This window comes from Microcebus murinus, chromosome 5 (assembly GCF_040939455.1).
Source record: "Microcebus murinus isolate Inina chromosome 5, M.murinus_Inina_mat1.0, whole genome shotgun sequence".
Lineage (NCBI taxonomy): Eukaryota > Metazoa > Chordata > Mammalia > Primates > Cheirogaleidae > Microcebus > Microcebus murinus.
The window spans coordinates 76,517,572-76,543,000 of NC_134108.1; the positions used below are offsets into that span (position 1 = coordinate 76,517,572).

General features: G+C 38.0%; 1 protein-coding gene and 1 pseudogene across 2 annotated transcripts in view; both read left to right on the forward strand.

Annotated features, from left to right (window-relative positions):
• Positions 1 to 25,429, forward strand: part of IMPG1 (interphotoreceptor matrix proteoglycan 1) — a 130,583-nt gene that overhangs the window by 33,041 nt on the left and 72,113 nt on the right. For both annotated transcript variants that reach the window (XM_076003175.1, XM_076003176.1), the window contains 7 exons: positions 1,376 to 1,479; positions 6,537 to 6,686; positions 13,248 to 13,306; positions 21,022 to 21,042; positions 22,410 to 22,657; positions 24,019 to 24,095; positions 24,985 to 25,063. In XM_076003175.1, the coding sequence (XP_075859290.1) occupies positions 1,376 to 1,479; positions 6,537 to 6,686; positions 13,248 to 13,306; positions 21,022 to 21,042; positions 22,410 to 22,657; positions 24,019 to 24,095; positions 24,985 to 25,063 (738 nt within the window). The remainder of the gene's footprint in view (positions 1 to 1,375; positions 1,480 to 6,536; positions 6,687 to 13,247; positions 13,307 to 21,021; positions 21,043 to 22,409; positions 22,658 to 24,018; positions 24,096 to 24,984; positions 25,064 to 25,429) is intronic.
• LOC105859380 (protein SGT1 homolog) lies at positions 3,457 to 4,903 on the forward strand (annotated as a pseudogene).

A 25,429-nucleotide genomic window follows, 5' to 3' on the forward strand; every position in this document is an offset into this window, starting at 1 on the left:
GAAATGTTAACAGGTGTGTTAGGTGTGAAGAGTGAGATATCTCCAAAATAGGCTGAATGCGCTAGAAGATAAAACCCAGGCTACCTAATATTTGTTCTTAGTTTTCATAGTGTGGATAATTTCTCTTTTCAAGGCAATAAAATGGAAGGATACCCAAATAACAACAAAAAGTTTGTTCTTCTAGTATACTAGCTAAGCATCTTTTTTATTGTAACAAAAAAATGTGGTATAAACAGAATTTTTATGGAATTATACAGCTTGAAGACACTGTCAATTGGTAACAGTCTGGTGAAGTTCAAGATACAGAAACATATCCATCCCAGTTGCTTACAGCAGAGTTTTTCAACTAGGGCTGAAGAGAAAGATGACAAGAACCATGTCCTTTGAGATTCTGATATGCCACAGCATATGTATTTTATTAGCCAAAAAAAAAAAAAACCCTTCCCCAAATGATTCTGATACCCACCCTCACACCTCCCACACTAAGAACCACAATTCCATACCCAGCACAATGACTTCACAGGGCCTCACAGTTGCAAGTAACCCCTTGTGACTGCTGATTCCCAGATAGCACTTACTCTTCAGGGGGCAAGAAAAGATCAGTTCATTTTTTGATATATCCTGTTTCCTAAAACACAAAAATAAAGTAATACATTCTATGTGTTTGCCTAAGTAAGATTGAAATGGAAAGGTATTTCTGGCTAAATATAAACCAATTAATTATAACACTATTTTCTCTGAGCATTTTTAAAATAATTATTTATAAATAGAAATGCATTTGTATTACAATGATGCCTCTTTTTTTTTTTTTTTTACTTGAATAAAACTTAGACTTCCATTCTATGGAGATCTTTAAACATATCGAAACATTTGCCACATATCTGAAATGGTTTATGGTGGAGTGAAATTGATGGCATCTTAATTCCAAGACCTTTCATCTCTAGGAATTTCTTATTAAAATCCTATGCCTCAATGATTGCTAAAGAAATCTAAATCTTAAAGACTTGTGTAGTATCCTAAGAAAACTCTCAAGAACAAATTCAAGGTAAATGTCTACGCATCCTTTATATAGTCTCAAAAAGAAAAATTAATCATATCTCATCAGGCAAAAGCATTTAACTGTAACACATCTAGGGTAGCATCAACCTTGGGTCCTAAAGAGGAAGAATGAAGAATTTAACTGAGATTAAAAAAAGAGTATGAGTCATATTTTTTCAAGGACATATTTATATGATCTAAAAATGTGAGTTCAGAATGCACCTAACATCTGTAAGTTCCAGAGTGACAGAAAAAGTGTATGGGGTTTTGCCCTTCTTCTAATTTAAACTCCTTCAGTCTCATTTTTGTGTCTGTAATTTTTTTTTAATTTCCACAGATGCTGCCGATGTCTCACTTCAGCCCTTCCTTCCCACTCCTGATGACACAGTCCTCAACGAAATTCTCAATGATACCCTCCACGGCACCAAGATGCCCACAACAGTAAGAAGTTCAAGAGTCGATCTAGCTCTTTACATGCCTGTTTTTGTTCTTTTAGCAAAACAGAAAAAGAGAATGGATGACCTGGCCATTCAGCAATATTAGTGCTGCATTTTTTATCACTCTAATTAACAGTCGGTGACTTCGGTCTATTCACTATTCTCACTTCTTCCTGACAACTGAGAGGGAAAAAAATGTAATAAATTGAGGACTAGGATAAGGTGAGAGGAATTACAAGAAACAACTTAATTATAAGCTCTGGAGGGCAGGAAAGGGGAAGTACCCTTTCTCCCCAGTACTTCACAGAACATTATTTATAGTTGATGCTTACCAAGTGTTAGAATGAATGAATGCATCAATCAGTCACTAAAGTCTTTCCCCACTGAAGTGTAATCCCATTCACGCTTGACAGCAAGAGTGAAGGTTTTGTTCTCAGTCATATACAGCATGAATAGGTCAGATATCAAATGATCAAAATCCTGTGTGTCAAACTGGGGAAAAATAAATCATGTTCTAAGGCCAAGAAGAGCGCTTGTCACCACTTTTGAGTGAAAGGTGTGCAGGATGAGACAATTGTTACAGAATTTAATGCTAGTTATCAAAAAAGTCTGGGAATTTTAACCTCCCTAACTAGTCTTGAGCCCAATCACTCTGCCAAAGCAGGCAACCACTGTTCTCGTTAGTCATGAGTGCTAGAGACCCCAAAGGGGGCAGTAGTATAAGGAGTGGCGAACAAGAACCTGGCTCTTCTCATCCTTATCCCCAGCATCTATGAAATGGCTCCCCTGGTCCTTTCCCATTCCTTTCAACCTCTCACCAAAGCATGGTCTACTCTGTTCACTTTTGCTCAGACACCACTTGTGCAAAGCTGCTAGGCAAGGGCACAAACTGTAGTATCACCAGCTCTACATGAGAAATCAGGGATTAGGCCCTGCTGGTCATTCTATCTGCCTTTTAGGCCAAATGGCTGAAGGTTTGGTTGAACTATTGACATGAACAAAAAAGGAAAATATTGTATTTTTCTGAAAAATGCTGCTCCATCCACAGTGAAAATTGCTGTTAGAAAAAACAATTATTGACCATAATTTAATATATATTCCCTATAAAATTTCTAAGGCAACTAGTCTGTCTTCGCTCTTTTCTCACATCCCCCATGTCCCATCTAATATTTCATTTCACATTCATTGCATCCTCCTCCTAATATCCTTTTTACCACCTGCATCGATCACTGATTCTTTCATTCAGCAAACATTACAAAAATCTACTGATGTGCCAGGCATTAGGCTATGCACCAAAGATCCTAAAATGAACAAGACACAATCCCTGCTTCCAAGGAATTTATAACATGATTATATACCATAAAATAGTCTAAGAGCTATGACTGAGGATAGTAGGTGTATAGACTGGGACGAAATGATAAGCCAGGACAGGTTGCAGGGGATGGCACCCATAGCCATGTGTATTTACTGAGACTTGGGAGCATAAATGGCCCCATGTTTTTTGCTTTGAGGTTCATTGAAGAGTAAGGATCATGCTGGATCAAGGGGATTATGTGTGGGGTGGCAAGGTTTGCAGATAAAAAGAGGACTCTAGGGGAGTATATGATATGCATCAAATGAGTGGTTCAGATATTAATCAATGCTACAAGAAGGATTTCAGAGGAGGCAGAGATTTCTTCTATCCCAGATGGTAAGAGGAGAAAAACGTGTGTGTGTGTGTGTGTGTGTGTGTGTGTGTGTGTGTGTGTGTGTGTGTTGCTGGAGGTAGGGACTGGGGTCTAATGAGGATGAGCTCCAGTGAGAGACCAGCATAGCAACGTGGTGTCTGAGCAACCATGAACAGAGCAGTCTGGCAGTAAGGCCAGAGGAGAAATTGAGACTAAAATTGTTCAAACAAGGTGGAATCAGACTGTGGAGAACCTTGAACATCAGGAAAAAGAGTTTGAGTTTTAACCCATAGGTAATAAGCGAGTCTCTGAAGATGCCGGGTGAGAGGCATGAAAAATTAGTCTGGTGGCTGAGGGTAAGTTAAGACACTTCTCACTAACACGTTTAAAGAATTTATTGAAATGTCTTACGTGAACTTCATATCTGCCCAATGAACTGGTAAGCTTCTAGAGAATAATACCGTATGCTATACTTTTCTTTTAATGGCCCATTGATCCTAGCACTGTGCTACACTCATATGGAAACTCAATGTGTATTTTTTGAACAAATGAAGCTCTTTTAAACGAACATCAGAAATCTCTTAAGTGTGACTCCACATCCTCCTGTGTCCTACAAAGCTGGAGGCTGTGCTATTGTCCACACTCATGAAAGAGGTGAGTTTGTGACAAAATCAAGGAGGAGGTTGAAGTTTCCCCCTTGGGTGATGGTGGAGCTGATACTCGTGGTAGTAGCAGCTCCAGTGGCATTAATTGTGACTATTAGGGATGGAGGCTGCAGCAGGCCCTGGAATAGCAGGCCCAGAGGTTTTTCCAGAGCTTCTCAGATGCTCAGATTGTCAAGGACCCCCAGGCAGCGTTAGAGAAGCTGACTGAGGCTTTGGAACAGAAACCTCATGGTGCACAATATTACTGTCAAAGAGCCTATTGTCATATTTTTCTTGGGAACTGCAGTGATGCTGTTGCTAATGCAAAGAAGATTCTCGAACTCAATCCAAATACTTCTACCACTATGCTGAGAAAAGGGATATTTGAATACCATGAAAAAAATGGCTACTGCTATTGCTCTGGAAACTTTTACAGAAGAACAAAAATTAGAGAGTGCAGATGCTGATTTCAGTGTCTGGATTAAAAGGTGTCAAGAAGCTCAGAATGGATCAGAATCTGAGGTGTCTACACCCCAGCAGACTCATCAGTCAAAAATCAAGTATGACTGATATCAAACAGAATCTCAAGTCATCATGACACTTATGATCAAGAATGTTCAGAAGAATGATGTAAATGTGGAATTTTCAGAAAAAGGGCTGTCTGCTTTGGTGAAACTTCCATCTGGAGAGGATTACAATATGAAACTGAGACTTCTTTATCCTGTAATACCAGAACAGAGCACATTTAAAGTACTTTCAACAAAGATTGAAATTAAAATGAAAAAGCCAGAGGCTGTGAAATGGGCAACAGAAGAGGGGGCAAGTAGATGTGTCTAAACCAAAACAGTTCATAGCAGATGTAAAGAATCTATTCTCATCATCATCTCATTAAACAAGAAATTGGGATAAATTGGTTGGCGAGATCAAAGAAGAAGAAAAGAATGAGAAGTTGGAGGGAGATGCAGCTTTAAACAAATTGTTTCAACAGATCTAAACATGCCATTAACAAATCATTTATGGAGTCTGGTGGTACAGTTTTGAGTACCAACTGGTCTGTTGTAGGTAAAAGAAAAGTTGAAATCAACTTCCCGATGATATGGAATGGAAAAAGTACTAAATAATTTACTTTCGAAAGAAAGAAAAAAGGAAGAAAGAGAGAGAGAGAGAGAGAAAGAAAGAAAAGAAAGAAAGAAAAGAAAGAAAGAAAGAAAGAAAGAAAGAAAGAAAGAAAGAAAGAAAGAAAGAAAGAAAGAAAGAAAGAAAGAAAGAAAGAAAGAAAAAGAGAGAGAAAAAAACGAGGAGAAAATACATCTTCTACCATTCAGTTGAGCTCTGTCCTTCATGGCAGTTTCCATTTGGTTGTTCTCTTCTTTCAGCTTCCTTAACTCTCATTTCACTATAAGAGGCTATGTATATAACCAGAGACATTCAATTTTCCACAGACATATTTCTTTCTTTTGGGCAAAAGCTGTGCAGATCTCAGTATTATATGGGTACCCAATGCTGAAAATTTGTCAAACCCAAGTTTGAAACCCAGCTCCAGGCTTGCTCTGGGCCCTGGCAGCCTATGTGAATTCAGAGCAGGGAGAGGCCCCTGCTGGTCCCAGGCCAAGAGGCAAGAAGGATGACCCCTGGCCCTTTGTGTTGGAGTCTAAATCTGGAGTATGATAACAGTGCTTCTGTTCTTAACCACATGCATCCAAAGGTTGTGCCTCTCCCTCTGAGAGAAATTTCAAACCCTCTCTTGGCTTGATAGTACTTTCCAACTAGTTTCAGTAAGTTTAAGTACAAATGTTCTCATTAAACTAATCTAGACTCTTCTCTAAAAAAAGAGCATATTAAATAATTAAATATAAATATAAATATTTATATTTGATTATTTAAATTGAATTATTTAAATTAAATATTTATAATTATTTAAATTAAATGAATTAATATTTAATTTAAATAATTATAATATTAAATAATATTTAATATTAAATAATATCTCAGCATCTGTAGGTAATTTGTCTAATCCAATCCTCACCAAAGACTTTTTATAAGGTAACAGAATGATGTGGAACAATCCTAGTGATGCACCAGCAATATATATGTAAAATGTGTGTGTGTATGTAGGCAATGTATGTGTGTGCATGTAAGTAAATGCCTTCACAAAGATCATAGTCATAAAATAGCAGTGTTCTTAAGGACTCTAAATAGTTCGTTGGAGCTTTGATACTTTGTCTCTCACTGAAATTCAGAGGCCACTTCTAATTAATAAACTTTTATTCAAAAAGCACTTGAGGCCGGGCGCTGTGGCTCACGCCTGTAATCCTAGCTCTTGGGAGGCCGAGGCGGGCGGATTGCTCAAGGTCAGGAGTTCAAAAAAACCAGCCTGAGCAAGAGCGAGACCCCGTCTCTACTATAAATAGAAAGAAATTAATTGGCCAACTGATATATATATGTAAAAAATTAGCCGGGCATGGTGGCGCATGCCTGTAGTCCCAGCTACTCGGGAGGCTGAGGCAGAAGGATCACTCAAGCCCAGGAGTTTGAGGTTGCTGTGAGCTAGGCTGACGCCACGGCACTCACTCTAGCCTGGGCAACAAAGTGAGACTCTGTCTCAAAAAAAAAAAAAAAAAAAAAAAAAAACAAAAAGCACTTGAGCCTTCATAATTCACTTCTTGAGACAATATCAATATTTGTTATAGAATATAGCCATTTGTTTGTGGTTTGTATAAATGCAAGTCCTTTTTTTTTTTTTTACTCAGGAAAGAGAAACAGAACTCACTGTGCCCAAGGGCCCTCCAGATCAGAAAGTGGAGCTGAGTGTCTCCCTGGTAAACCAGAGGTTCAAGGCAGAGCTTGCTGACTCCCAGTCCCCATATTACCAGGAGCTAGCAGTGAAGTCCCAACTTCAGGTGAGTGGATCCCGCCCGCACAACCACAGTTAAGTCATGACTGAGAATCTGGGAGCCAACGGGACATAAATACTTCTGGCTAACAGTTCCAACTTCTTGTGACCAGGCATTTATTTCTAACCATCGAAAAGAAAACAGTAACTACAGTGGGTCTCAAAATCTTAGGACGAAAGGATCTCCAGGGAAGCTTTTCATTCCAGCTTTCCGTGCTTACAGTAGTCCCTCCTCATTCACAATTTTGCTTTCCACAGCTTCAGGTACTCATGGTCAAACCCTGGTCCAAAATATTAAATGAGAAATTCCAGAAATAGATAATTTATGAGCTTAACGTAACATCATCAGGTCAAGAATGCCCTAACACTACGTCACAATGCCTACATCATTTGCCTCACTTCATCTCATCACATAGGCATTGCATCATCTCACACCATCACAAGAAGAAAGGTGAGCACAGTCCGATAAAATATTTTGAAAGAGAGAGACCATATTCACATAACATTTATTACAGTATATTGTCATAATTCTTCTATTTTATTATTGGTTATTGTTATTAATATATTACTGTACCTAATTTATAAATTATACTTTATCATAGGTATGCATGTATAGGCAAAAACATAATATATATAGGGTTAGGCACTATCCGAGGTTTTGGGCATCCACTGGGAGTCTTAGAACGTATCTCCTGAAGATAAGGAGATTTGCATTTGCATTTAGATTTTCTTTAAATGTTAGTAGGTTTTTAAATCTCATTCAACTGAAAGCTGCTGTGCAGATATTCTATATGTCTAAATGACCATTATGGTGATAGTTTACATGGGTATATATTTATAGACAAATTCATCAAGATGTACATATTAAATATGTACAGCTTTTTATATCTCAATCATACTTCAACAAAGAATTAAAATAAAATAAAATGACCACATAGGCACTAAGTAAAGAACCTACTGGGTTCAAATATTAATTTTATTTCATAATATTTTTTCTTTACATAATATTTCCATTTTTGCAGTATGATGCAATTAAAAGACATGATATTTTTTCTAAGTGATAAGTGGAAGTCAATTTTATTATCCATGTTATCAATTACTAAACTGAGCAGCCTTTCCATGATGTCTCTTCCATCTCACCATGATAATATGTCTGCCCTTGATCAAATTCAAATGCTGTTTAAGTCCCTGAAAGATATTAAATAAACCCAACTTCTACGCTGAGTCTGGCATCTATATACCATGATAAGATCCCTGCCTTCCTTTCCAGCCTCATTTTATACTAGTTCCCTATCATTCCCTTCCCTTGCACTCTAGTTTTCAGAAATACAAACTCTTTGTAAATTTTCCCCGCATTTACCCTCTACATGTGCTGCCTTTTCTCTCTAGAATGCCCTTCCCCAAGTCTCATTTTAGGTACCTGATCATGAAAAATTCCTTCTACCCATTCTGGGTTCAGTTCCTCTCTCCTGGGCTTGCTCATACTTGGTGTCCACTGCTGGCGCAACACTAATCAGCCTGTCTTGAGATCGTTTGCTCGCCTGTCTATGGCCTTTGCCATCTCTTTTCCTTTCTCTTCACCTGCCACCCTCACCACCACCAGGCTGTGAGCTTCCCCTTGAGAGCAGAAACTGATCCTTTCACCTCTGAAGCTCAACCTGCTAATACAAGCTTGAGATGCAGTTAACTACTATAAATGCAACTGAAAATCGAAGCATCCATGAGATTACAGAACCATGAATGAACTATATTTATGGACAGCCTGGGTGCACATGAATCTTACTCAGCACGGCCAGGGAACAAACGGGGCCCCACTTCTCATGCTTGGTGAATTTAATACTTACCTCCTCTCATGTGGAGAAGAGGTGAGTAAGTGAGACATTCTTAACCTCCAGCCTCTCTTCGCATCAGCATTTAGTCAATAAAATGTAAAGGATCCTTTCTACAAACTTTAAAGAGAAAGAATCAGCATGGGGTATTTACGAACCAGAGAAGTACTTAGACATGGATTATTAGATATAATGAATTAAAGAATAGTTTGTTAACTTTTCTGTTTTTTCCTTGAAACATTCTTTTCAGCAAATCCTTAGTGTAGTCAAAGTATCTTCAAAATAGGATAATTGACTCTTCACTGACCTGTTATCAATTTCCTAAGCACTTAAAACAACCTGACATATAATAATGCAGATGTATTGAGATTTTTTTTAAATTTGAATTCTAGCCCTGTTTCTGCCAAAAACTAGCTGTGAGAATTTGGGGCACACTAATTTTCCCTGCCCTTAATTTCCTCACTAAGAAATTACAGAAGATGACCTCACAGTCCCTTTCTAAGTCTAATATAGTGTGTACAGAAATAACAGCTAGTACTGTTATTAATGCTTTATATATATATATAAACTCATTTAATTTTTCATGCAATGCTATAAGTAATATTGTTCCCCCTTTTTAAAAGAGGAAATGAGGCACAAGAAGATTAATATGCCCAGATAACTACCTATTATCTGGCAGAGCCAAGATTCCAATCCAGGCAGCCTGGCACCAGAACTCTTTTCTTAACCATGATGCTATGTTTCCTATTTTTCCCAAATATATATTTATGATGAAAGAACTATCATGTCATCATTAAGTGGGCATGCCCCTTCTAGACTCTGCAAAACTTATTAGCAGAAGAAAAGTATGCCTTGCCCAATCTTGTTCCAGAGACCTATTGTATCATTCCTGCTGGGTCCATTTGCACAGTCACTGATTTCTCCCAGATGGAGCCCCTCCCTCTGCTTATAGCATCTAGTCCCTTCCCAGGCTCCTAAGCAGGGCCAGACTACCCCACAGCCTGCCCTCTGATAACCAGTCAGCCCCACCACGGCCCTAGGCCTTCATTAGCACAACCATTTGGGACTAATCAGGAATTAATGGACAGTGCTTAGTGGTAATTTAATTTCCACAATAAACCTAATGAGCAATTTAATACAAATGTCAAAAGGAATCACTTTACTTGTTGTCTGAATGCTTTCTCCTGTGCAAACATTCATGAGAACTCAACACGGGCTGCCTTTTTATAGCCCTGTTAACTTACATTGCAGCAGAATCGGGGAGGCCCCTGTGCATTTAGCATTATTAATAAGGTTAACTGAGCACTTAATTACCAATTTAGTGGTTAGTGCTCCATGATTGGAAGGTCCCTAGAAGATTATTTAGCAAAATTAACTGAGGCTTTTGTCATCTCCTCCCTAGATGCCTTCTACACACTCCTAAGCAAAGCTGATTCTTAATCAATCGCAGACAGGTTCACAAAGCGGGCATGGACACAGCAATAACTCCCCTCCGCCCCAGCCAGTGCATGGAGCACTCCTGGAGAGGAGAGCGGCTCTCCCCAGCAGTGCTCCCTGTTGCAGATGCTGAAGCTGTGGAGCTCTCCAGAGGCAACTCTGTGCTTGATTGACTGTTTTCAGACATATAAGAGTGCCTTGAGAATCCTGGACAAGAGAGAGGGATGATTCACCGTCTGAATCTCCTGCTGCAGAATTTGCAGCTCAGATTTAAGCATTCAGTTCCTGGTACTGTCACTGGAATGACATGACAAATTCCCCCCTGGCCCGAAAGCTGCCCCTCCTGTCCCAGGAGGTCAGAGCAGACCTGAAGCATGTTCTCAGTCTTTGCTTCCTGCCCACAGAATAAAGCCCAGCTCTGCAGAACCCAACCTCCTAGTTCTTCTCTGTTGAGCCCATGACAGGGTGTGTGTGGAGGCATGGAAACTTCCTACCCAGGTTCCTCTACGAGGCCTTCATCTTGTCCTTCCCTCCACTGAGTCTTTCAGAAATGACCATCTGAAAGCTTGATTAAGCCCTTGCCAGGCTCTATGCTGTGTAGTCACTGGGGAAATAAGAAAAAACCGGGCCCTCAGTAGCTAGTAACCCAGTAGGAGAGGTGGAGAATAAGCAAGTAAATACACAATATCACCACCTACCTGCCCACCTGTATGCCAGGCATTTGTTACTTGTCAGTTATCCCTTACAGCAATCTTATAACAATCTTATGTATTGTTATTCCATTTTGGCTGAGGAGACCAAAATTCAGAGATATTAAACAATAAACTCAGAGTCTTACAAGTGGAAAGGAGCAAAGCTGATATTTAAATCCAGGCCTACCCAAATGTCTCCTCTTCACCCAAAAGCTGAGCCACCTTCATCACTGAAGTTCCTATAAGGAACAAAAACTAGTTTTAGTATTGGCACAAGAAAATATAATTAGAAGGTAACTCAGTCAGCTGGGGAAAAAAAAAATTCACTCCCAAGCCCAGTATAAGTGATTTGGGGATTATCTGTGCATCACTGCTCTAGTCCTTGGCATGGTAATGCAGAACTGGCAGTCACTTTAGATACAGTGACAACACAGTGGCATGTTGATACGTTTAGAGAATAAAGAGATGCACTCAACTCAATCAAGCACAATTTGCGGAGTCCCTACCATGTGAATGACAATCTACTAGATACCTGGGAAGTGGGAGGGAGATAAAGATGAATAAACAATACCTGGCCCCTGAGGCCAAGGAGCATAATCTCAGTGAGGGAAACTGACATGTACTTCACAGATCTTTATGGTGCATACCGTAATAATTTCTAGAATAGTAGAGAGAAGAAATCATTGAAATAATTGACTTTGGGTCCCTACAAATGCTTTTCAATAGAGGTGTTTGAGCTGGCTTTGAAAATGGGCATGGGGAGAAGCAGTCAATTAGCAATTGCATCTTGGACCAAGGGAAAATAATTCATGGGATCCTGGAGAAAGAGAAGTGCATGTTGTATGTGGGGAGGGACAGGGGACAGTTTGGTGTCAATAGAGGACATGATATTAGCCAAGGGGAGAATGATGACAAGGAAGTGTAAATGCAATGATAAGGTACCTGCAAGGGGATGGGGGAGGGCAACTGTGCAGATTTGGGCAGGTCTTAAATGTCACTCTAAAGAATTGGACCTTAGTCAGTAGGCAACACAGCCCAGCAAGGGATTTTTAGCAAAGAGCAACAGGTATAGAATGATTAACTTAGAAAAAAATTATAGTCAAGGAGATACCTCCTCCCTTCCCCACTCCGAACACACCCAGAAAACCATTTCTTCTTCCCTCCTGCACCACACACACATAAACTCATTTCAGCTGTGCAGGAAGAGAGACAGGGAGGGTGTGCCAGCCCTGAGAATAAGAAAGACATGATGGAAACAAAGACGTTGTGGAATTCAAACCAATGGAGATTGGTGGCTGCATGTGAGAGGCATCTAGGCATCTAGGAAGAGAAGGTATCTAGGGAAGCTGGGCTTTGGGGGATGGAAGATGATCGGTGCTCATCACCCTGACTGAGGTAGACAGCCTGGGGGAAAAGGCAGATTTGAGAGGAAAAGAGTGACTCTGGTCGGGGCAGATTTAGTTAGTGGCAAATGTTGAGGTATCCCTGTGAAGAACTGAAAGCTGTGAGTTAGGTGATTATTGAAGCATAGAAAAAAAATGAGATTCCCCCAGCAAGAGGGAGAGGGCAGAGGGGACAAGGAAGAGAGGACAGAGGTGGGTGTCTGCTCACCTGTTCAGCCTCACCCCTTCACCCTGCTCTCCCTCCCAAGCTTCACCACCAAACCACCATCCTTTCTTCTTAGTCTCTCTTGTCTCCTCCCAGCCTTCTAAAAGGAAAGCTGGATGGGGCAGTATAGGTCTATGTGACAATGTCTCAAGGGTCTCCCACAGTGCCCACAGTGAAGCTCAGGAAATAAATGGGAGTGGGTGAGGCGAGGAAGCTGAGGATGGGAGCCTGCAGGCTCCTAATGTTTAAAGTATACAGTGGAGACAGGAATCAGGTGGAGCAAAGAAGACTGAGAGAGTGGTCAGAGGGGTGGAAGAAGAACCAGGAAAGAGCAGACACTGTGGAGGAGGAATGGAAAATGCTGCTGGATTTGAAGAGACAGTGGCTTGGAGAGAACCAGGGGCAGAAGCCAGGCAGTGGTGGGCTGGAAAGTTGTTGGGTATAGCAATTGTGAAGTATTCTGATAACAGGCCTCAGTAGCAAGGTCAAATTAATTAGGATTTATTGTGAAGCCCACATGAATCTAAGAACAATTCTAATCATTAGATTACCATTTTATTTAGGTGCAGCAGCCATTTGAATTTAATAATTCCTTTAACATTATATTTTCTGAATCATATAATTCATAAAATATTGTGGTTAAAATATTATAGTCACCTATAGTTAGTTATGGTCAGAAAATATTATTTTCTGTGTGTATAAGTGAAAATCCTATAGCTAAAAAATGTTCCTACAAATGCCACCTTAAAGTTATTTCATATTTTATGTAACCATCAAAGCAGGTCAGAACTACACAATTGCAGCTTTTAAATAAATAGCAAAATACTTTCCCGTGGTTTTCAGAAACAACTGAAAACAAAGATTTTGACCTCATTCATTGTTTCAATTTTCCACTTGCAGTTTTTCCCCCTAACTCATCAAAATTGTTTAGGCTTTTTCAGCTGGGTAAGATCTGACCCAGTAGAACCAAAGAGTATTTCATAAATTTCTTTCTCTTTGCAGATGCAAAAGATATTCAAGAAACTTCCAGGGTTCAAAAAGATCCATGTGTTAGGATTTAGGTAAGTAAGAGAATCAAACTTTCCCAATTTTTAAATTACTTTCTCCCTTCTGTATTCCTGCTTATATTAAAAAAAAAAAAAAGAAAGAAAAAAAAATAAATAAATTACTTTCTCCCTATCCTGTTCTTAAAAGCAATGTCATGAGGATTATAAGGTCCCTTTTCCCCAATTGTTTGGTTCTGCCAAATCCTGGAAACTAAATACATTCCAGATAAAAGAATTGTCTAATTAGAACATAACTCTAGGTGATTTTTAAGGGGTAGCACAGAAGCTATATTCCTTCCTCCTTACAGGAATCAGAAATACTGCTCTCAGCAGAGAGCTCATCTGCTGAACTTGGCAATGTTGTTATTAATGAATCTCTTAGAAAAATACCTCAGTAGAGACAGATCAAAAAAAGTAGCAATTAATTGCCTTGGTGTCTGATTGCCTGGTTTCCTATCAAAAGTTAAATATCATCACCATTTAAAGAAATCATGCTGCCTAAAGCAAGACAGGTAAACCTAATAAAAAATGGTCCCTATAGGGGTAGGGGAGCTGAAAATGGGGTGTACAGAAGCAAGAATGGAAGCAAGACTCCCCAAAATATACCTTTTATATTGACATCTGAGCCATGGTAATGCATTACCATTCAAATATTATTAAATTAAAACTTTAAATAAAAGAAATAAAACCATAAAAGAGTGTCACACTAAAGCAGAGCTTGATAATGTTCCTGTGGCTTTGGCCCAAGCAGGCCTTTATACAGTAGTATCCCAATGCTAATGTGAGTTCATAATTTTGAGCAAAAATTTTTACATTTGTCTTCAGATAGGGTCATACTACAGTATTTTTTTTAACATGCCACAGGGTAAATATCAGCCCTGGTATGAGCTGAATGAGATTCCACACTATGAGAGGGGTTTGTAAATCAGGGAGAGTAGGTCTCACCAGAAGTCCTCCTGGTTCCTTCACAGTCTGTTGTCTTAAGGCAAGAAGGCACACAGAACAAGGGCTTCACAGATTCAGAAAGAATAGTTTTTTGGGGAACTCTCCCCATTTGTTTCTTCCAAAGCTTGGAGTTGTGTAATTCCAGAGAAAGAAAATACTGAAAAGTGAACATTACAAGAGATGAAACCCTTAATATTTACCAAAGCAGACTCATTTTTCTTTATTTAAAGATGTTGCTCTGAAGTATTCCATGTGAAATCAGATGGATTAGAGAAAAATAAATGTTGATAGGAAAATATTTTGCATAGGTGGCAAGGCCTTCTGAATAAACCACTGCAGTTGAAGAACAAATTTCTAATTTAAAGCTGAAAGAAATACTAGGCACAGTTCTCTTGGTGAATATTCAAATGCTCATTATCCCCACTCTTCAATAAATAAAAATCTAGTTTAAAAAAAATCTATTTCAGAAGAAAAACAAAATATTAGGTGATGAAATATTGCAAGGTTAAAATTTTAAATATATATGTCTTGAAGCTGATCCTTTCCCAAATGTTTATCTCCATTAAGATTTATTATTATTAATATTTTTGCCAAAGATGCTTATAAAGTAAGTTTGATCACATTTTTCCAAATGGTTTTTATTATGACATGAAAACTTAGTCCATCAGAAAATATGTTGACCCCTGAATACAATAAATGATATGCAAACTTTTAATCATTAATAACAATGCTCAGGATATTATAAAGTAAACTTATTATGAAAGGAATTGCTTTCTTGTGGGGCCAGATACCCATAGAAGACCTAAAACCCTATCAATCTCCTGGTAGTGTCTTTCCTCCAGCTCATTTCCATAAAGGTTGATTTATAATTTAACAAGTACTTTTATATCAGTGACCTCATTTGATTCTCACAACATAACTGAGAAGGAATTAGGATATCTATTCTTAACAAAATTATGAAGATGAACAGTGAAAGATCCACTTTAAATGTTACTTTATCTTTTACAGCAAAAGTAGAAAACTATTAACAATCATTCAATCTAGCTGGAGGGTATACTTCTTCAATGCCTTGTGCACAAATTTTCATAACAGCTGTATTTCTAATAGCCAAAAACTGGAAACAACCCAAATGTCCATCAACAGTACAACAGACAAACAAATTGTAGCATGTTCTTATTATAGACTACTTCTCAACAAACGAATGAAATATTGGAATACACAACAACATGGGTTCATCTCAAAGTATGTATGTTGAGTAAAAGAAGCTGAAAAAAAGTATGATTTCATTTATGATAAATTCTAGAAAATGCAAACTGACATATAGTGAAAGAAAACAGATCAGTAAACAGACATTTACAGAACACACTACCCAAAAACTGCAGAATATACATTCTTCTCATCAGTACATGGAACATTTTCCAAGATAGATCATATGTTAGGCCACAAAACAAATTCTTAAAAATTGAAATCATGCCATGTACCTTCTCAGACCACAGTGGAATAAAACTAGACATAAAACTACACAAATACATGGAAATTAAACAACCTGCTGCTAAATGATCCTTGGGTCAATGATGAAATCAAGATGGAAATCAAAAAAAATTTCAAATACAATGATAAAAGTGATGCAAGCTGCCAAAATCTCTGAGATACAGAAAAAGCAGTGCTAAGAGGGAAGTTCATAGCATTGAATTCCTATATCAAAAACACAGAAAGATCACAGATTAACAACCTAAGGTCACACATTAAGGAACTAGAAAATGAACAAACCAAATCCAAAGCTAGCCAAAGAAAAGAAATAGCAGAGATCAGAGCAGAACTAGACAAAATTGAACAAAAAAATACAAAGGACAAATGAAACAAAAAGTTGGTTCTTTGAAAAGATAAGTAAGGGGGAAAGGGCATTTATTGAAACCTTAAAATCTGTACCCCCTTAATATGCTGAAATAAAAAAAATAAAATAAATTTTAAAAAAAGATAAGCAAAATCATTAGACCACTAGCTAGATTAATGAGGAATAGAAAAGAAAGGATTCAAACAAGTTCAATCAGAAACGAAAAAGGAGGCATTACAACTGATACCACGGAAATACAAAATATCATTTGAGACTACTTTGAAAACCTCTATACACACAAATTAGAAAATCTAGAGGAAGTGGACACACTTTTGGGAACAAATAATCTCCCAAGCTTGAATCAGGAAGAAATAGAAATCCTGAACAGATCAATAATGAGTAATGAGATTGAAAAAGTAAAAAAAAAAAAATCTCCCAATAAAAAAATGCCTAAGACCAGATAGATTCATAACTGAATTCTACAGATGTACCAAGAAGGACTGGCACTTATCCTAGTGAAACTGTTCCATAACATCCAGAAGAAGGGAATCCTCCCTAACTCATTCTACAAAGTCAGTATCTCCTTGATATCAAAACCAAGAAAGAATACAACAACAAAAAAAGAAAACTATAGACCAATATCCCTCATGAACATAGATGCAAAAATTCTCAACAAAAATACTAGCAAATCAAATCCAATGACACATCAAAGAGGTAATTCACTATCATCAAGTGGGTTTCATCACAGGGATGCAAGGATGGTTCAACATATGCAGATCAATAAATTATTCCCCATATAAACAGAATTTAAAACAAAAACCATATGATCATCTCAGTAGATGCAGAAAAAGAATTTGATAAAATCCAGCACCCTTATGATAAAAATCCTCAACAAACACACAACAAACTAGGCACATATGACAAACTCACAGCCAACATCATACTGAATCAGGAAAATTTTAAAGCATTCCCCCTCAGAACTGGAACAAGACAAGGATGCCCACTGTCACCACTTCTATTCAACATAGTACTAGAAGTCCTAGCCTGAGCAATCAAGCAGGAGAAAGAAATAAAGGACATATGAATGCTAAAAGAGGAGGTCAAAATATTCCTGTTTGCTGATGATATGATCTTATATCTAGAAAATCCTAAAGACTCCTCCAAAAGACTCCTAGAATTGATAAATAAATTTAGTAAGGTCTTAGATTACAAAATTAACATACACAAATCAGTAGCATTTCTATACATTAATAACAGTCAAGCTGAGAGTCAAATCAAGAACTCAATACCATTTTCAATACCTGTGAAGAAAATAAAATACCTGGGAATATACTTAATCATAGAGGTAAAAGACCTCCATAAGGAAAACTACAAAACACTGATGCAAGAAATCACAGATGACACAAACAAATGGAAAAACATTCTATGCTCATGGATTGGAAGAGTCAATATTGTTAAAATGTTCATACTGCCTGAAGTGATTTATAGATTTAATGCAATACCCATCAAACTACCAGCATCATTTTTCACAGAACTAGAAAAAACAATCCTAAATTTCATATGGAACCAAAAAAGAACCCAAATAAGCAAAGCAACCCTAAACAACAAAACAAATCTGGAGTCATCACATTACCTGACTTTAAATTATACTACAAGGCCACAGTAACCAAAACAGCATGGTATTGGTATAAAAATAGACATGTAGATCAGTGGAACAGAGTAGAGAATCCAGGAATAAAACCATATGGCTGGCCGGGCGCGGTGGCTCACGCCTGTAATCCTAGCTCTCTGGGAGGCCGAGGCGGGTGGATTGCTCAAGGTCAGGAGTTCAAAACCAGCCTGAGCAAGAGCGAGACCCCGTCTCTACTATAAATAGAAAGAAACTAATTGGCCAACTGATATATATATAAAAAAAAATTAGCCGGGCATGGTGGCGCATGCCTGTAGTCCCAGCTACTCGGGAGGCTGAGACAGAAGGATCGCTCGAGCCCAGGAGTTTGAGGTTGCTGTGAGCTAGGCTGACGCCACGGCACTCACACTAGCCTGGGCAACAAAGCGAGACTCTGTCTCAAAAAAAAAAAAAAAAAAAAAAAAACCATATGGCTATAACCAACTGATCTTAAACAAAGCAGACAAAAACATATACTGGGGAAAGGACACCTTATTCAAAAAAATGGTGATGGGAAAATTGGATAGACACATTCAGAAGAATGAAACTGGATCCATGTTTTTTACTATATACAAAAATTAACTCTAGATAAAGACTTAAATGTAAGACCTGACAATATAAAAATTCTAGAAGAAAACGTAATAAAAACTCTCTGGACATTGGCCTAAGCAAAGAATTTATGACTAAAACCCCAACCACCACCACAACTAAAATAAATAAATGGGACTCACAGCAAAGGAACAACAGCAAAGAGACAACATAGAGAACAGGAGAAAATATTTGCAAACTGTACATCCAACAAAGGACTAATAGCCAGAATTTACGAAGAACTCAAACAAATCAGCAAGAAAAAACAAATAACCTCATCATAAAATTGGCAGAAGACAAGAACAAAATTTTTTTTTATGATTGTAAAAATTTTATTCTCCTTTAATAACAATAATTCCACTAAAATTATACAAAGTACATTCAATACTTAAGAGTGGCAAGGGTGGTGAGGGGAGGAGAGGAAGTTTGGCCTGGAAGCATCATCAAATGACTCCAACAAAGGAAGCCCAGCTGGGCTGGGGGAAGTTGGGGGTGTAGATCCATTTGTAAAAAATAAAAATGCCGATCGGTAAAAAAAAATGCCACCCACAGGGATGCAGGGTGAGTGTGAGAGCGTGCAGAACAAAATTTTTTTTAAGAAGAGAAACATTCATACCCGATGGGTGCAGTGTGCACTTTCTGGGGGATGGGCACACTTGTTACTCTGACTTGGGCAGTGCAGAGGCAATATATGTAACCAAAATGTTTGTACCCCCGTAATATTCTGAAATAAGAAAAAGGAAGAAAAATGAACAGCCCATAATTGAAAAAATGGTTAACATCACTAATCATCAGGGAAATGCAAATTAAAACCACAATGAGATAGCACCTTACCCCTACCAGAATGGCCATTATTAAAAAGTCAAAAAGCAATAGGTCTTGGCATGGATGCAGTGAAAAAGAATGGTTATACACTGTTAATGGGAATGTAAATCTGCACAACACCTATGGAAAACAGTATGGAGATTCCTCAAAGAACTAAAAGTAGACCTACCATTTGATCCAGCAATCCTGCTCAGCAATCCCACTACTGGGTATCTACCCAAAGGAAAAGAAGTCACTATATCAGAAAGACACCTGCACCTGAATGTTTATCACAGCACAATTTGCGATTGCGAAGACATGGAATCAATCTAAGTTCCCGTCGGTTAATGAGTGGATAAAGACAATGTGGTATATACATATACTATGGAGTACTACTCAGCTATAAAAAAGAATGAAATAATGTCTTTTGCAGCAACTTAGGTGGAGCTGGAGACCATTATCCTAAGTGAACTATCTTAGGAATGGAAAAACAAATACCACATATTCTCACAAGTGAGAGCTAAAGAATAGGTATATATCGACATTACATGGTATAATGGACATTGAAAATAAAGAAAAGAGGAGGGTAGGAGGAGGGTGAGGGATCAAAAATTACCTATTGAGTACAATGTATGTTATTCTGGTGACAGGTACACTAAAAGCTCTGACTTCACCACCATACAATTCATTCATGTGACAAAAAACACTTATACCCCCTAAATCTATTGAAATAATAATTTTTAAAAGAGAAAACAGACCAGTAGATATGACATGACTGAAAGAAAGCATATGACTGTCTAACTAGGAAGTCCCTCCTCACAGAAAAGCACTAGTTAGTCATAGATTCTTTCTTTCCTCCACAGAAGGAAAGTTTTAGCATGCCTATAGCATGTACACGTTAGTCATGTTATATCAGGGGATGAAAGTTGGATAAATTCATAGCCCAGTCAGAGAAAGCAATGACACTAATCCCATCACATGTGTAGAGTGTCTTTGGCAGCAACTATCATTTGAAATGTAAAGGGAAAAAACTGGATATAAGCTTCTAAACTAAACCCATATATATATGCCCAAAGGAATGCAAAATGTATTCATCAGTTTGGTGACCAAATGGCCTTTTCTCAGGCACAAGCAGGTGTTGGCATGGCAAAATGAGCCCAGGCTTCAGGTTAGGCAGGACAGGGTTTTAATCGTAGGTATGCCACTTTGCAACTGTCCCTTTCCCTCTCTGTGCCTGTTTCATTATCTGTGAAGTGGGGATTATGTTGTTGAAAAGTTTAAATGAGAATGCATATAAACTGCCTGGTGCACACCCCCACTCATTAAACAGGTGGTTGTTTTTCTTGCAAGCTGTCCATGGTGAAATGGACCAATCCCTCAAAGCTTACTGATTACAGCTATTCAAAAAATAATCAGCCAACAAAACTCCAGGTCCAGAGTTCCTCCCCAGAAAATTACCTAAACTAATCATTTAATGTCATTCAGCAGTGAGAAATCCCTTTACAAAATACTTTCTAAAAAATTCCTGGCACCAGCACCATCTAAAATGTAAGATGTCTAGGATGTATTTGCAGCCTCTTCAGGAGGAATATGAGGAAATCAGAAAGTTTGCAAAGAAGACCAAAAATGCATGTAATCTTTGAACTAAGGCTGAAATCCTAATCAAAACCATTATATAATGATGTTTAATTTCTGACATTCATATGGCTTTCAAAATTTCCATTTAAATTCTGATGGCAGTTTATATGTTCCCATCAAAGCTCTGGGCAAATACAAGAAACAATGGAAGGGACTATGTCTTTTTTGTGTATGAAATAATTCATTGACTGTCACAATAAATGTCAAATTATTTCTCCCTTTCCTGCTCCCATTGTGCATGCTGAAATGAAGACCAAAGAAAGAAAAAGATGGGTAATTTGGACTTATTTTTTATGTTTTGAAATAGGGTATACTTTTCCCTCACAAATTTAAATGCTAGTTTTGTACAAATAATTTTTATATATAATATCTGAGATAAGCCAATGACTTTTTGATGGTTTCTTACTTAAATAGAAGTGATTGATCAGTTAGTAGTTTAAAAAAAAAAACTCTCTAGTCAAATCACTATTTGATATACAGATAAACATTGACTTGGTCAGCTGAAGAGGATTCTATAAGACTCAAGGTCTCATTAGGAAAGCATAAGAGCACATGTCTGTCGTGCAAGCATGCTTTAACTATTTCTTAAATGTCATTTGTCATGGAAAGTTGTGTGTCTGAATGCGCACACTCACATGCAACCAACCTAAGCCTGGAGTAAAGCAGACAAACTAATTTGCTCCTTGGTTCCAAGGTCGCTGTGAATTGGAAAAAGGACCCAATATACCTTGGAGAGCTCAGTAATAAGAATCCAGCTTGGCTCCATAATTGGCTACTGAAATTAAAAAGCTGTAGGCTCTGACTGATTGTATGCTCTGAAGAACTGCCAAAAACATACATTATCAGTTCCTATGGCCTTTAAAACACTTCTGTATCCCTTTGTGTGGATTTATGACACGAACTAAAAGGTAAAACCTGATTCTCAAGGACAGAGGTATAGCGAATCCTGTTCCATTTTTACATCCTAAAAAGGCATTAAATTATAATAAATATGATAATAAATACAGTTAATGTGCACTACTTCCCTCTCTTTTTTCTCACACCTTCCTTCTAAGACGTTATTTTAAAAGCAGCTTAATGAAAACAAATGTTATATTTCATTTAGAGTTTTATTTTTTTATTAAAAAATACTTCTTGGAAGAAAAGTAGAAGAAAAATAGCCTTAAGAACTGAAGCTTTGACTTGGTTACAACATGTATATACCATTGTCCCACTGCTATATCCTACACTAGAGGAGGCTATTTGTAGAACAAAAGACAATTCATCCTTCTTCCTGATTGGGACTGGGTGACTTAAAAGACCAGGAAAACATGGGTCAATACCAGCAACTCTTGCAATTACACTTTCTCGAAAAGACCTAAAGTAAGAATCTCTGGTCACTTGATTCAGCTAATCATCCTTCTGCAAGCTGGACCTAACTCCCTGCTGACATTCTATTTCAGAATTAAAATGCATGTCAATTATTTTTTCACATTTCAAATGTCCAATAAATACTGAAATGTTTAAAGTGTGATATTCTTTAAGAGCCCAATCAGGAAAGAGGTGGAAATTGTCCTGAAGCTTTGTAGCAATGTAGAGACTCTTTTTACAAGGCATATAAATTCGCTTTGGGTGGGGGATTTGTTCTCTGCTGCCTACAGTTCAAGCTCCACAGAGATGCGATTTACAGCCACCTTTAAGAGAGAGAGCACAGAAGCAAAAAGCCCTGCCAGTGACCTCCTGTCTTTTGATTCCAACAAAATTGAACATGAGGGAGTCCCCCGTGGAACTGTGGAGGAAGACAAGCAACCTGAAATCTATCTCACAGCAATAGACCTCAAAAAGCTAATCAGCAAAGTACTAGAGGAAGAACAATCCTTGGAAGTGGGGACAATTCAGTTCACTGATGGTCAGTTGGTGATTTCATACTTCTGACTTGATTCTCATTTTGACAAAGGGACTAGGCAATGTGACTGTCTCATGGAAGCTGTCATTTTAACTTGGGCCTTATAAAGTCAATTATTACTGCGACAGGCACATAGCGTATGGTACCATATCTGTCTTTTCTCATTCCCTCCTATGTCTCATTTGATGAGCCTTTGGTAAATACTTCATACCAAGGAAAGCTCTGGGAGAATTCAAGGGTATCAGTTCAGTCCAGATCAACCATGGCCAGCCAAGAGAACCCATGGACAGTTCAGTTCCCCTGGCACAACCTAAACAGATTCCCTCGTCTAGTAAATTGGTTAGGTCCCAGCAGGAAACAGATGGCACATTCAAATTAAAATAATCTGAGCAGAGTTTGATAAAGGACTATTTATAAAGGTTTGCCTGTACCTAAAGGATTAGGGCAATTTCCTATGCTAGAAGCAGCAAAACCTCCTTGCTACTCCAGACCTAAACGGTTGCCTAATAATCTAAGCCAACCCATAGACAGAGGGCAAAGAACCATTGATGTAGTCCATATAAGTCAACCTTCTGGGGCAGAAAGTAGCAATAAGGGGATGGAAGAGTGGATATAAAGAAACCAACCTGATAATCAGGCCTGCTCAGCATCCTCAGAGGGTGTCTGGAGGGACCCAGGAGCTTGGAAGTCCTCAGTAAGCTCAGTAAATGGCAAAACAGATGGACATTGAAAATGCCATTATAGTATGACATAGCATTAAATGGTCATTCTCTGTTTGCCAGTTCTGTTTTTCTGGTTTAGATAGGCAAACTCTTAATGCTGGAGAACTTCATAAAGGTCTCTTGGGATAAGATAAAGGGATAGAGGAACACGTAGGCAAGAAAAAGTCAACTTCAGACTCATCTCAGAGACCATCTGATACTCTGGGTTTGTATATTTTACAATATACAAGAACACCTGAGCCTCCTCAGGTATTCTAAGAATCAGGCGTTAGGATAGAAGTAGGTATTCACAAATGGTCATTGGTTCTAGTATTTATTCTAGCCATTTCTTTTTTATCAGCTTGGTCATATTTTTATCCCCACAGGTCTAGCCAATTAGCCAGCCTGCTTGGTCCAAATCTGTAGAATGAGACTGAACACCCTAAAAACTCCACTGTAACAATTATTCTTATCACATAAACATGAAAGATGCACCCTTTGCATTTGTCCTTCAATATATTATTCAGATCCATGAGCTTTTTTTGTTGTATTACTCACTAAGGATTGGTTATTGACATGTTTTTCAACCTTGACTGTTTTATTGCCCCAACCACAAAAGAAAAAGGAAAGATACACCCATACCTTATGATTTTTCGCCTACAGAAATTGTTGGGTCACTGCCCGTTTCTGGTCCTGACACCCAATCAGAGCTGCCTACGCCCCCTGCTGATATCACAAAGGTAAACAAGTTTGTTGTCCTTTTGTTCTTCAAATAGGAACAAAATCTCAAAACCTTTCATAAAAAAAGAAATCAGCTTAAGCACTGAACAGAGCAAAATCCTATTCATTGCTAATTATAATTCTTTTTTGTTCTACAGGCAGTACTTGGTTAACCCACTTTCAGTATCTATATTAATAAAATATAATACTACTTGCATTTTAAATATCCTAAAACTTAAAGTTTCCTTTAGTTAGATCTTTGCTTCAATTATACTCAGATGTGCTCCATTTTTGATAAAGCAAACACATTTTTATGAACTGAAAAGGATAATTAAAGCAGAATATGTTTTTTAACTTTAACTTTCAGAAATAAATATACACATAATCATATATACTGTATAAATTAGTGTTTAAGTCTTAAGTTCTTATATATATTTATTTATGGGGATTGATAAATACATATTAATGCCTTAGATAGTAAAAATAATAAATTCAGTAATAATTTTGTACTCAATTTAAATTTTTCTTTATTTAACTTATACCATAAGTTGTCCCAGGGGTTTTCATAAATAGAAGTTCTGACTAAGCTCTATTCCCTCTTGAAATGAAAGAATTCACAAATTCTAGCATGATTAACATAATTCAAAGTATTTTATTTATTTATTAAGCCTATCTGGGCAGATTCAGTTATCCAAGAAGCCAATAGGTCATATTTTACCACTGTATCAATGCATGTTTTCCTTTTAGATTATATTTCTACATCAGAACCTTCCTCCATAGTAGATTCAAGTCAACTACAAAATGATTTGTTCAAATTTAAGTGAAAATAAAGGCTGTGGAGTATAGCCCTTCTCATATACAGAGAAATGTCCCATCTCAATATCTGTCTTTCTAAATTCCATTCTTCAGGGTGCTACTTTGAGTCCTGAACTTACTCTGAGTGAACCCTGGTTTGAGACAGTGGACAGAGCAGAGCATGGTCTACCTGGTGAGTTTATTCCCACAAAATCTGTGCTAAATGACAGCATCCACTTTGAGGAATCCCTTTATGACACCACCTCAAAGACTAGTGACCAAGCCATCCTCATCCCAGGAGAAGGTTTGCTCTCACCAGCATTTCCAACAGAAGGGCAGACCATTGAACCACCTCCTTCTGAAGAGGAGGACAGTCCCAGCATCCTTCCTTCAGCTCTAGTTCTCCTTCCCACAGCCAGCACTGGCAGCCCTTTCCTGGTGGAAAGGAAGCTGAAACCAAAGCAGCACCCACTGCTGCCCACCCAGAATCACAGTCTCTTCTGAGCTTCAAAACTGAGAATCCATCAGGACAGGGTAGGTCATAAGGCCTAAGTCCATG